This window comes from Notolepis coatsorum (assembly GCF_963971535.1).
Source record: "Notolepis coatsorum genome assembly, chromosome: 12".
NCBI classification, from domain to species: Eukaryota; Metazoa; Chordata; class Actinopteri; order Aulopiformes; family Paralepididae; genus Notolepis; species Notolepis coatsorum.
Window position 1 is genome coordinate 49,571,356 of NC_140176.1, and position 14,681 is coordinate 49,586,036.

A 14,681-nucleotide genomic window follows, 5' to 3' on the forward strand; every position below is an offset into this window, starting at 1 on the left:
CATCAACTGTTAAGCTGACTGTTAATCCAATGAACGACTCTTAACCCCTCTTGTCCTCATCTCCATCCAGCGGAGGCGTTCACCAAAGACGGTGTGTCCCACAAGATGGACGACTCCTCAGGCTCCATCGGGAGGCGCTACGCCAGGATGGACGAGGTGGGCGTGGCCTTCGGCATCACCGTTGACTTCGACACTGTGAACAAGAAGCCCCACACGGCCACTCTGAGAGACCGCGACTCCATGAGGCAGATCAGGGCAGAGGTAGAAGATTCAAATCACTTCATGCTTGACTAGAGATTCCTTGTCGAGTAATAGGGCTATATTAACTGATTGAATATTTGTTTTAAATCTGTAAAATTGTGTTCCCCACATGATTAACCATGAAGAAAGACCTCTTTAAATATAGTGCTTACCAGAGAGAATCTTTCAGGAAATAACAGTTTAAATGGCAACTAGCCCTCTCTTCTTTTTTTGTACGTGTTTTTCATCACAATAAGGAGAGAGTAGGGCTGTCACTTTTTCCCCACATAAAGTTTGAACAAATCCAAAAGTAAAAGTTTAAATTAATTAGAATGAATTAAATTAGTTTTCAATTCATTCCAACTTTTATGCAATCGGAATCCGCTATTATGAACCCCCCCCCCCCCCCCCCCTCTTCAGCAGCCCCATGCCTTTTCATAATCGCAAGCAATTCCAAAACAATTATAAATGTCACTGGTTTGGATAGCTGTAGTTGTGTGTTGCCTCTGGACAGCATGCCTCAAAGAGAGAGAGAGAGAGAGAGAGGGAGGGAGAGAGATAAAGAAAATTCACAAATCTTTACAGTCTAGGGAATGCACTAATTTCTGGCTAAAATCAATTTCACGATTGATAAAACATCCTTTTATTCGTAACGGTGGATAAGCTCCTGTAGTGAGTGTTGTGTCCAATACGATATGATCATTTTGGATGAACTCGCACGGCTCCAGTGCACAGTTCCCGCCTCTGCTGTGTTCAGCACTCAGTCAAGCCACTTGGCAGAGAGGAGCAGGGCCAGACTGGGGCAATGATTCAGGCCCAGGAGTTGTTCTATATACTGTAGGTCTAATAGTCACTATTAAAGGAGCTCCCGTCTTATACGGAGCTACTGAGCAGTTTTGATCCCGCAGCTAGACTGGCTGACGCGCCGTTATACTCCTGGGCCCTCATTTATCAACGTGGCGTACGCACAGATATGTTCTTAACCCGTGCGTACAACCATTTCTAAGCAAAGTGTGGGATTTATCAATTTGAACTTGACTTTGTGCTTATGTCTACGCACAGCTCTGAGCATGCTTAGCTGACGCCCAGTGGTAGAATATCGTTACTACGGCATATGCGCTCCTCAGTCCATGCATTAGTTTCAACGCGGAAATAAGCTTTCGTGCATTACTCTGAGTCCTGACACTGGCGCGTGTTCTGTATGAACCGTAATTCATTATAGTTCATTGTGAAATAGCGACAGTAGTGTAATTATAATGGGCTCATGCACGAACAAGAGGTTGGCTTGCTTGTTTGGCAGGGGGGGCAGACGCAGAACACCTAGTGTAACTGCCGCCGTGTCATAGTGTAATTCAAGTTAAGCTTCAGTATGATGTCATATAGTAGAACCGGTTAGAACAGGCTAGAACCTTCCAGAACTGCGCTCCACAGTGTATAAATAGAGAGAACTTACAAGGGTTCTCTCTCTCTCTCACTTCTCAACCACCATCAACCACCTAGCCCCTTTCGTGACTGTGATGCACCGAGTGAATCCACAGTCACTTGCTCCTCAATAGGAAACCAACCTAGATTTACCCTGAATGACTGGTTCTGACCGAACCGTTCGTTATACAAGAATCACAGAGACGTTTCAAAGGTACTCACAGTTGCAGGAGGGTTTCGGACAGAGATACGGGATGGTTTGAAAGCTCGGCGTTGCTAATAAACATTTTAAATATTTTTAATAAACTGGTCAACACTGCATTATTTCCGGCGTTGTGTGCATGATGCGCATGCGCTGTGATCACACCAGGCAGCCAACGCCGGAAATAATGCCGTGTTGACCAGTTTATAAAAAATATTTAAAATGTTTATTAGCAACGCCGAGCTTTCAAACCATCCCGTATCTCTGTCCGAAACCCTCGTGCAAATGTGAGCACCTTTGACATTTCTCTGTGATTCTTGTATAACGAACGGTTCGGTTAGAACCAGTCCTTCAGGGTAAATCTAGGTTGGTTTCCTATTGAGGAGCAAGTGACTGTGGATTCACTCGGTGCATCACAGTCACGAAAGGGGTTACAGAACAGCCACCTCCACCAAACGCGATTAAATATTGCTTCAAATAAAAAGCGACATACTATTATTTTGTGTCATGTTTCCAAATAACATTGGCCACAACGAAATGCTTTCTACTTCAATCTGTTGGTTAGAATAGATTACCTCGCTCCGTTGAAACTTCACTGAGACTAACAGTAAAAGACAGTATTTTAATAACAATAATAATAATAGAGCTTCATTTTATATAGCGTCTTTCAAGAGACCCATGCAAGGTCGCTTTACATAGATAGGGGGGGGGGGGAATAACAAAGTAATAAACATAGTGGACAGACTATGTAAATATGACGATGGGATTCAAGTTCATGTTTGTATTTATCACATAGGCAGGCTACACATGGCGTATACTTAGGCTACATCATAAATGGCAGTGAGATTCATTGTTCTTGTATATGCTCTCGTATTATTGTTTATATAGGCTACCCAATACTGACATCAAAATAGATTGTATGCCTCTAGAAATCATATGCAGCAGGTAGAAAATTTACGGAAAATCCGTCGCGATTTGGAATACAATTGAGGAGAACTTTAATCCCTGGGTATTAATCGAACAAAACGGAAAAAGGCAGTCATATTCCAGCATGGGCTTTATTAGTTAATATGGTCTTTAAGAGATATCATATCCGACATCACGGTACGTGTACATGTCTGTCAGCCTGTCTCGTATTTCTCCATAACACGCAATTCCCTCGGGTCAGTCCATTATTTCACATCCCATGGGGGTGTTTCATGACCATATATGGATAATCGGGGCGGTTCTGGTATGCAACTACTTAAAACCATGCACGAGCTCAAGCTTAGGAGCAAGGTGATATTTATGAAGACAGGTGTGCGTAGGACCGGGGTGTAAAAAGTACCCAGAGATTATACTTAAGTGAAAGTATGGGTACGGTCTCTAAATCTGACTCAAGTAAAAGTCAAAGTATCTGGCTAAAAACACACTTGAGTAAAAGTAAAAAAGTCCTACTTTTAAATGTACTTAACACTTTGACTGCCATGAAACGTGTTTTGACGTCATTGCTGGCCATGCTCAAGTTGCCGGGGGACGCTGTACAGCGTCCTTATATCAATATTTCAAAAATCTGCGATCGGATTCATATGTCCCCTCCGCTGGCCTGAGATCCACCAGCAGGACCCACTGAGCTCTCTGGCGGTTCAGGAGCGCCATCTGGTGGCCGATCGGCGCAATCGCTTTAACAGGAAGTGGCATAGAGGTTGTGCTACGTCCGTAGTACTTCCGGGCGCTCGCTATAGGTCCCGCGACTCTGGCTCGTCACGCTACACAGTGATCGATTGCCAATAACTCGATAAACAACATGATTTGGACGTATATACCATTATACAAGCTGGAGATGGACCGGGTAAATTTACATCCCATAATGATACGATTTCAACTCTACGATGATCGGCCAACGGCGCGCGGAGACTGGGGTGAGTTTCAGCGTGTAACGTTACCGTCTTCGATACTAACTGCTATTATCAACATTTGACCCACATTAGATGATTGGTATAACACTGCCCACGGAATTATAAACGGCCCCTAGCCCATCCGGTCAACATCAGATGACGTGTAGTAACTTCTAGAAGTACGTCTAGTTGTAATTTTTTATATCGCGCTGATTGCCATAAAACTGTATTGCATCATCAATATAATGTATTTGGGGCTATAGATCACGTTCTGGAGAAAGCTGCAGAAAGAGATGAAAACATACTTATACATTAGACCATACTTTACTATGAATATGTGAATGAAAAAGTTTAACGTTGCTACACAATGAACAATACATATAGGACTTTGAATGGGCCCTAATAATGGCAATGTAGCAATAGAATTTAAAAAGTTATAGCCCTGCAAAGAAGGGGACTTTCTCCATAGACAAATAGCGCTGGCAATCTATGGTATATCATGAATTTAACCTTAGGCAACCAAAGTGTTAAGTACTAAAAAGTTAAAGTTAAAAAAAAAATTGGAAAGGGATAGACCAGGGGTCTCAAACTCATTCCATCATCGGCCAAGTTTTCATTTTAACTATACATTGCCAGGTGAGTTAGTTGAAGAGGTGAGCCAATTAGTGAAATCATCAGCTGGTGTTTAGGCAAGGCTGGAATGAAACCAAGCATACGCTCTGCCCACAATGGAACGTGTTCTGTGATAGACCATGCTGAAATGAAAGAACAGAGGACACTTTTTTTGCATAAAAATTATTTAATGCACTTCTCCATTGAAGGTAAACTAACGTTCACATCACAGCATGAATAATATCACAATATTAAAGACCGAATACTGTAGTATCCTGAATAATATGACAATATTAAAAACAGAATGGTGTATCCTGAATAATATCACAATATTAACCACAGCATACTGGATGATCCTGAATAATATCACAATATTAAAGGCAGAATATTGGAGTACCCTGAATAATATCACAATATTAAAGACAGAATACTGGAGTACCCTGAATAATATCACAATATTAAAGACGGAATACTGGAGTACCCTGAATGATATCGCAATATTCAAGTTCAAGTTCTTTAATAGTTGTCATACAGAAGTACAGAATACTTTCATACAAAATGCTTCTTACTGTTACGCTCCAGAGACTGTGCTAGACAAGATAGTATCAAATAACATAATAACATAATATAGCATGAATTTAGAAGAAGAAAATGAGGTCACAGTGTTCGGTATAGACATATGTACAATGTTCTGAGTTACCATATAATATACAATACACAATACTATGCAGTGTACTAATGTACAGTACTATCTAGTGCAAAGCAGAAATGGGATGAGGTACAATTTTAGGTACAATTTACAGTAAGGTGTACGAGTTGTAGTGCAATCCTTCATCCATAAATATAAAGTGTGGGGAGTGGGTGCTACAGTGTGTTTGTTTAAAGTGGGTGTGTGCTATAAAGTGTGTGGAGTGGGTGCTACAGTGTGTTTGTTTAAAGTGAGTGTGTGCGTGTGGATGTGTGTGCTATGTGCGTTTGGTGGTTGTTGTTGTGTAGTGTTCATTCATTGTTCGTTTAGCAGCCTGATGGCCTGGGGATAGAAGCTACTTCTGAGTCTTTCTGTGCTCGCCTTGAGACTCCGGTATCGCTTGCCTGACCGCAGCAGTTCAAAGAGGCAGTTGTTCGGGTGACTGGAGTCTTTAATGATTCTCTTAGCCTTGCCCTTGCAACGCTTGTAGTAAATGTTCTGGAGGGTGGGGAGCCCCCCTCCAATTGTGCGTTCGGCTGAACGTGTCACTCTTTGTAGTCTGCTTCGGTCTTTTGCAGTGCTATTCCCAAACCAGGAGGTGATGTTGCCGGTCAAGATGCTCTCTATTGTACATGAGTAGAAGTTCTTAAGGATCTTCTGGCTGACTTGGAACTTCCTTAGGCGCCTGAGGAAGTAGAGGCGTTGTCGTGCCTTCTTCACCACACTGTTAATGTGTGTGGTCCATGTCAAGTCCTCGGATATGTAGGCTCCGAGGTACTTGAAGCTGTTGACTCTCTCAACCGGTGCCCCGTCGATGCTGAGGGGGCTGTAGTCCTTGACCCCCGACCTCCTGAAGTCCACAATCATCTCCTTTGTTTTGCTGACGTTCAGGGAGAGGCTGTTTTCCTGGCACCATCCCGCCAGGACCTTGACCTCTTCCAGGTAGGCCCTCTCGTCGTTGGCAGAGATCAGGCCCACCACCACTGTGTCGTCAGCAAATTTGACGATTGTATTGCTACTCCGCTGAGCCACACAGTCGTGTGTGTACAGGGAGTAGAGGGGGGGACTCAGAACACAGCCCTGGGGGGCCCCTATGTTGAGGGTGATGGATGAGGAGGTGCAGTTGCCTGCTCTCACCACCTGGGGTCTGCCAGTCAGGAAGTCCAAGACCCACTGGCAGAGGTCATAGCCCAAGCCCAGGTCCCTGAGCTTGGCTATGAGTATGGAGGGGACTATGGTATTGAATGCCGAGCTGTAGTCGATGAATAGCATTCTCACATAGTTCCCCTGCCTCTTGTCCAGGTGTGATGCTGCTGTGTGCAGCACATGGGATATGGCGTCCTCCGTGGACCTGTTGGGGCGGTATGCAAATTGCAGGGGGTCCATGTTGATGGGGAGGGAGGAGCAGATGTAGCCCTTTACTAGCTTCTCAAAGCACTTCATGGCTATGGAGGTGAGAGCTACAGGGCGGTAGTCGTTGAGGCAAGCAGGCTTGGATTTTTTGGGTACAGGGATAATAGTGGACTTCTTCAGGCAGGTGGGGATGACAGCCTGTTCTAAGGACAGGTTAAATATGTCAGTGAATACTGGGGCCAGTTGGTCGGCACAGACTTTTAGGACGCGGCCGGGGATGCCGTCCGGACCTGCTGCCTTCCTGATATTCACTTTTTTAAAGGTCCGCCTCACCTCATGCTCTGTTACCCTGAACACTGCGCCTCCATCAGCAGCCGACCCCCCCCCCCCATTGCCGAGGCTTGTGAGCTGGTGTTGTTATTACCAGCATCAAACCTCGCATAGAAGGTATTGAGGTCGTTTGCTAAGGAGATGTCACTGTTCAGTTTGAGGGAGGCGCCTTTGTAGTCTGTCATCGTTTTGAGCCCCTGCCACATAGCTCTAGAGTCAGCTTGTTCAAACTGGAGTTCAATTTTATCCCTGTACATTTACATTTACATTTAGTCATTTAGCTGACGCTTTTATCCAAAGCGACTTACAAGTTCTGTACGACAAGCCATCAGGAAGGGCACAACTCTATCAGCTGAGCAACAATGTTCATCAAAGTGTTGAGTGCTACAGTGTAGGTTAGTTTATTTATTTAGTTTATTATTTATTATTTATTTATTTATTTATTTAGTTTATTTATTTGTAGCGCCGTTTGGCCTCTGACACTGTCCTCCTTACGTTGTGTCGCGCCACCTTGTGGTCATTCATGTTGCCTGCCACTAGGCCGTCATTGTATGCTTTGGTGCGCTCTCTCAGAGCTTCACGGACGGATTTGTCTACCCAGGGTTTTTGATTTGGGTAAACTTTCATTTTGGTAGTGGGGATTGTTTCTTTCACCCTAGTACAAACATAGTCCAGCACTGTCTCCGTGTAGGCATTAATGTTATCTGTGTCGCGGAACACAATCCAGTCTGTGTGGTGAAACACTGACCGGATCGTCTCTTCTGACGTCAGATCCCATTTCTGCACCTCTCGCGAGACTACGGGAGTACTTTTAATTCTCTGTTTGTACTTTGGTGAAAGAAAAATTGACGCGTGATCTGATTTACCAAAGCCACTATCAGAATGAGCCTTGTAGCCACCTTTAAATTGCGTGTAACAGTGATCTAGGATGTTACCGCCTCTGGTGTTGCAAGTCACATGCTGATAGAAGTCAGGCAATACCTTTCTCAGATTGGCGCTATTGAAATCTCCCAGTACTAAAATGGCGGCGTTAACGTTAGCCACTTGTATTCTATTTACCTCGTCGTGTAGTCTGGAGAGCGCAACCTTGTTGCTGGCTTGCGGTGGAATATACACTCCGATCAGGACGATCGCCGTTAACTCCCTCGGGAGGAAGAAAGGACGACACTTGATGGTTATATATTCCAGTTCTGGGGAGCAGTGGTTGGATAATTCCTTCACGTTCGTTGGATCACTCCAATTTTTGTTAAACATGAAGGCAATACCTCCTCCACGTTGTTTACCGGACTCTGATGACCGATCCTTGCGATGGATAAAGAAGTGATCCGCTGGTTGAATTGCGTGATCTGGAACCTCCGGTGTGAGCCATGTTTCGGTGAAGCAAAGGACATTGCAGTCCCTAACGTCTCTTTGATATTGAATCCTTGCTCGGATGTCATCCAGTTTATTGTCTATTGATTGTACATTGGCTAGCAATATACTGGGCAGTGGTGTACGGTGGCGTCTGGATCTCAGCCTGTTACGGATCCCAGCCCTCTTTCCTCGTCGTCTTTTCCTGGGCTCTGGGAACAAAGGGTCTGGTCCTAATCTCCGGAGATCCACAGCATACTGGATTATCCTGAATAATATCACAATATTAAAGGCAGAATACTGGAGTATACTCTGAATAATATCACAATATTAACACTTTGATTGCCTAAGGCTAAATTCATGATATACCATAGGTTGCCAGCTCTATTTGTCTATGGAGAAATTCCCCTTCTTTGCAGGGCTATAACTTTTTAAATTCTATTGCTACATTGCCATTATTAGGGCCCATTCAAAGTCCTATATGTATTGTTCATTGTGTAGCAACGTTAAACTTTTTCATTCACATATTCATAGTAAAGTATGGTCTAATGTATAAGTATGTTTTCATCTCTTTCTGCAGCTTTCTCCAGAACGTGATATATAGCCCCAAATGCATTATATTGATGATGAAATACAGTTTGATGGCAATCAGCGCGATATAAAAAATTCCAACTAGACGTACTTCTAGAAGTTACTACACGTCATCTGATGTTGACCGGATGGGCGAGGGGGCGTTTATAATTCCGTGGGCAGCGTTATACCAATCATCTAATGTGGGTCAAATGTTGATAATAGCAGTTAGTATCGAAGACGGTAACGTTACACGCTAAAACTCACCCCAGTCTCCGCGCGCCGTTGGGCGATCATCATAGAGTAGAAATTGTATCATTATGGGATGTAGATTTACCCGGTCCATCTCCAGCTTGTATAATGGTATATACGTCCAAATCATGTTGTTTATCGAGTTATTGGCAATCGATCACTGTGTATTGTGACGAGCTAGAATGCCGGGACCTATAGCGAGTGCCCGGAAGTAATACGGACGTCCAGCACAACCTCTATGGCGCTTCCTGTTAAGCGATTGCGCCGATCGGCCACCAGATGGCGCTCCTGAACCGCCAGAGAGCTCAGTGGGTCCTCCTGGTGGATCTCAGGCCAGCGGAGGGGAAATATGAATCCGGTCCCAGATTTTTGAAATATTGATATCAAAGACGCTGTAAAGCGTCTTCGGCAACTTGAGCATGGCCGGGAATGACGTGTTTAAGCGTTTCCTGGCAGCCAAAGTGTTAAAGACGGAATACTGGAGTACCCTGAATAATATCACAATATTAACCACAGAATACTGGAGTATACCCTGAATAATATCACAATATTAAAGACAGAATACTGGAGTATACCCTGAATAATATCACAATATTAACCACCGCATAATGCAGATTTTGTACTCCAAGTGAATGTCGTTTAAGGCACTGGCCAAAACATTGAAAGTATGGTAGCCCTTCAGTCTTCTGCAGCAGAACGCCTTTCAAAGCTTTCAGTGTCGATCCAGTGAGCGGTTACCACAATGAAACTTCTTCGTCTGGCTGTCCAGCAATCTGTTGTTGTCGCGATCCATTCAACTTCACTCATAGCAGCAGTGACTTTCTCGTTCATGGTTTGAGCAGCTTTGCTGATCTTCGAGCGGACAGTGGGCCTCGTAATGACGTTAGTGCTTGATCGCAAACCATTTATCAGGTTTTTGAATGATGGCAACTCAACAACACTAAGGTTGGAGTCCTTGAACTATGTATTTTTTATGTAGATAGGGCCATGGATGCTCGTCTTGTCCATCCACGCCGTCGCCGACCGTTTCGTCCTCTTCATCATTCATTGTGGCCATCTTCTATGTCTTGTCACTCTGACTGTCTATTCTTCTGATAGCAGGTGTTTAATCAAAGATCCCCGCTTTCTAGTCTTGCACAAGGACCAATCAGCATGGGTATGGGCGGGTTCATTTTCCATTGATGGGGATTTGATTGGCTGTTTACCTGCGGTCGCAGGATTAATAACGTTAACGTTAGTTTGGCCAGATAAACAATTCAAATATACTAATTAAAATGGTTGGACCTGCGAGATTTGTACTTTGTACTTTGTAGGTCTGCATTTTAAATGTAAGGAGTAAAAAGTATGTTTTTTTTCTCTGAAATGTAATGGAGTAAAAGTACAAAGTATACAAACCTAATAATACTTGAGTAAAGTACAAATCCCCCAAAACAGTACTTAAGTATTGTAATGAAGTACAATTACTCAAGTACTTTACACCCCTGAGGACCTGTGTACGCACGTGTGATAAATCCCGTTTTTTTTTGTGCGTGCACACATTCTAAATTCTGTGCTTAAGAACGAAAATAGAATACTTTCCAAGAAAACTTGATAAATGAGGGCTCTGGTCTCATACCAAAACAGTCCTTGTCCCAATGACGCAATGCAGGCAGCTTTACTTGGAAAATGATATTTATTTGATTCACCGTGCAAACAGAATATCCTCGCTTTTGTTCCTTAAACTGATTAAATAATAATGAATACAATATCTAATTGCCTACAAACATTTCGCCCTGTGGCGTGTGCGTGCGGTCAAAAACCATTGCCCTTTTCCGGGTCAAAACTCCTCCTCCTACAGGTGTACCTGACGCTTAAATAAAAGAAGCGCCACCCCCTGGTCACATAAATCCACTGCACATTAAGTCCATTTTGGCCGTTACACACCGGCCCCTAATTGTTAAGGCAGGCAGACATAACAATTCAAAAAATAAATAAACAAAACAAATAAGAGCCAAAACATGTTATGGATTAAGTGCATCTACACTTCATGAACCAAACACAGTTGTCACTGGCCTTACAATGGTGCTACTTTTAGTCTGCAATTTTACAGAACGCACCAGACCTTGTTCGTCTGGAAAGACCTCCAGAACCCTGCCAAGTGGCCAGGACCCACGAGGAGCTGAAGAGTCCATGACGACTACAATATCTCCAGCTGCCAAACTCCTTTTCCTCTTGTCCCAGAGAAAGCACAGAAAATCACTGTCTTCCTCAGCGACCTTCACCTGGTGGAACATGGCTTGAATGTCACCCATGAATGCCACCGGTTCCTCTCTGAAGCGAGTTAGCACTCCTGGCTCCTCCTCCTTTCCTGGTTCTTCGACTTCCTGTTCCTCCTCCTTTCCTGTTTCCTCTTTCTTCATCCACCCCTGTGTTGGCAAAAGGTGGTAGGTCGGGAAGGATTCTGTCTGCTGGAAGATCCGCCATCTTTTGCTCCACTGCACTGTCCCATAGGAGAGAATGGCGCTGCACCGAACGGCTGCCTTTCTGATCGCTCCGTCGAGACTGTGCTTTCTTTTGTTAATTTTTATAGTATTAAGAGTTTTATTTGCACCAACTGTTGGTGCATTATATGTGTATGACCGTCAGTCAATCATTGACATTGGATTAAGGAAAACGTACCGATTGGATTGCTCTCTGGATCGGATTGCTGAACAGCAGCAGTGGCCCGCCGAGATCCTTTGTTGTGGCCGAGGCAAGGAGAAGGCGCGACGGCGAGGAAGAGCAGCCGGGGTCCGGAACAGACTGAGGTCCAAACGACACAGAACCACATTGCCCAGCATATTGTTGGCCAATGTGCAATCGATAGGAAATAAACTGGACGACATCAGAGCACGGATCCAATTCCAGAGGGACATTCGGGACTGTAATGTCCTCTGTTTCACAGAAACTTGGCTGTCTCCAGATGTCCCGAATCATGCAATAGAACCGGCAGACCACTTCTTCGTTCTCCGCAAGGACCGGACGGCAGAGTCACTAAAGACGAAAGGAGGCGGCATTGCCTTCATGATAAACAAGGAGTGGTGCGATATAGGCAACGCAAAGGAATTGTCTAACCACTGCTCCCCAGACCTGGGCCCTCATTCATCAACGTGTCTTACGCACAGATTTGTGCTTACCCTGTGCGTACGTTCATTTCTAAGCAAAGAGTGGGATTCATCAATTTCAACTTGAACTTGACTTTGTGCTTATGTCTACGCACAGCTCTGAGCACACTTAGCTGACGCCCAGTGGTAGAATATATTATTACAACAAGGAAATGAGCTTCTGTGCATTAGTTTCAACACTGGCGGAGCGCAGTCAGTCAGTAGCCTACACCCCGTATATTCCGATAACGCTATATAAACCATGCTGCATTCATTCTGAGAGAAAGATCTATTATTCCAAATGCTATTTATAGGGTTTTGACCATAATTACACTACTGTTGCTATTTTACAATGAACTATAATGAATTACGGTTCATACAGAACTTTGAGAAGCTAGTGAAGGGCTACATCTGTTCCTCCCTCCCCATCAACCTGGACCCCCTGCAATTTGCATATCGCCCCAACAGGTCCACGGAGGACGCCATAGCCCATGTGCTGCACACAGCAGCATCACACCTGGACAAGAGGCAGGGGAACTATGTGAGAATGCTGTTCATCGACTACAGCTCAGCATTCAATACCATAGTCCCCTCCAAACTCATAGCCAAGCTCAGGGACCTGGGCTTGAACTATGACCTCTGCCAGTGGGTCTTGGACTTCCTGACGGGCAGACCCCAGGTGGTAAGAGCAGGCAACTGCACCACCTCATCCATCATGCTCAACATAGGGGCCCCCCAGGGCTGTGTTCTGAGCCCCCTCCTCTACTCCCTGTACACACATGACTGCGTGGCACAGCGGAACAACAACACAATCATCAAATTTGCTGATGACACAGTAGTGGTGGGCCTGATCTCTGCCAACGACGAGAGGGCCTACCTGGAAGAGGTAGAGAATCTGTCACAGTGGTGTCAGGAGAACTGCCTCTCCCTGAACGTCAGCAAAACAAAAGAGATGATTGTGGACTTCAGGAGGTCGGGGGTCAAGGACTACAGCCCCCTCAGCATCGACGGGGCACCGGTTGAGAGAGTGAACAGTTTCAAGTACCTCGGAGCCCACATATCCGAGGACTTGACATGGACCACACACATTGACAGTGTTGTGAAGAAGGCACGACAACGCCTCTACTTCCTCAGGCGCCTAAGGAAGTTCCAAGTCAGTCAGAAGATCCTTAGGAACTTCTACTCATGTACAATAGAGAGCATCCTGACTGGCAACATCACCTCCTGGTTTGGGAATAGCACTGCACAAGACCGAAGCAGACTACAAAGAGTGACACGTTCAGCCGAACGCACAATTGGAGGGGGGCTTCCCACCCTCCAGAACATTTACAACAAGCGGTGCAGGGGGAAGGCGAAGAGAATCATCAAGGACTCCAGCCACCCGAACAACTGCTTCTTTGAACTGCTGCGGTCAGGCAAGCGATACCAGTCTTAAGGCGAGCACAGAAAGACTCAGAAGAAGCTTCTATCCCCAGGCCATCAGGCTGCTCAACGAACAATAAACACTATGCAACAACCATCAATTGCACATAGCACACACACCCACACACTCACTTAAACAAACAACACACTGCAGCACCCACTCTCCACACTTTAGATCACACAAACACACTTTATATTTATTGATAAAGGATTTGCACTACAACTCATACACCTACTGTAAATTGTACCTAAATTGTACCTCATCCCATTTCTGCTTTGCACTATATAGTATTGTATATTAGTACACTGCATAGTATATTGTTATATGGTAACTCAGTTACGTCTATTATGCATCGAACATTGTACATATGTCTATACTGAACACTGTGACCTCATTTTTTACTTCTAATTTACATGCTATACTATGTTATTTTATTTCATACTTATCTTGTCTTGCACAGTCTCTGCAGCGTAACAGTAAGAAGCATTTTGTATAAAAGTATTCTGTACTTCTGTATGACAACTATTAAAGAAACTTGAACTGTAGTGTTTGCAAAAGCTGCATTCAGCGATGATCTTCTCAGCTGCATGGGTGTTGGTGATCCAACATTTCTTCCTCACTTTGGACATTCTGTGAGTCCTTCCACCATGTCTCCAATTCTGGTGTACATGCTTGAGAATGAGCATTGAAACATGCTGGTCCTTGGAGAGAATGAGTGGAGGTTTAGCTTCCTCTGGTGTTGATCCTCTGCTCAATCTTCCTACAACTCTCAAGAGGCTATCGTCAAACGCTGTATCCAGCCTAGTCACTCCCACATTGTTGGGCAGACAGACCTCCTTGTTAAAAGGTAATTTCAAGCAGTACCTTTCCTCCTGAAGCACTGCTGAACTTTCCAATTTTTCCAGATGGCTTAGGTCTTCTCTGGACACTTCCTTCTCCTTCACAGCTACTTCTTTGAAGTCGTGTTTGTCCTGATCGGCCAGCATTTCTTCCCGTCTGCACACAGTGATCCTGTTCACTGTAGCAGAGGGAAACTCTGACTCCACAACACCACTGTTTCCATTTAGTGGACCATTAACGACCCAGTCCCTCCTGCTCTGCAGTAAACAGCCAACACTGGTATAGAGTGTCTGGTTCATTCGGCTTCCGGCTTCAACATGGACGGTCGCATTTTACGTAGCTCCCGTAACCAACGCAACAGAGCAACAACAAAAAAGTACTTTGCGCATTTTCTACTTTC

General features: G+C 44.6%; 1 protein-coding gene across 2 annotated transcripts in view; it reads left to right on the top strand.

Moving 5' to 3' along the window:
- Nucleotides 1-14,681, top strand: part of LOC311237742 (glycine--tRNA ligase-like) — a 60,521-nt gene that overhangs the window by 29,619 nt on the left and 16,221 nt on the right. For both annotated transcript variants that reach the window (XM_084325718.1, XM_084325719.1), the window contains exon 16: nt 71-261. In XM_084325718.1, the coding sequence (XP_084181844.1) occupies nt 71-261 (191 nt within the window). The remainder of the gene's footprint in view (nt 1-70; nt 262-14,681) is intronic.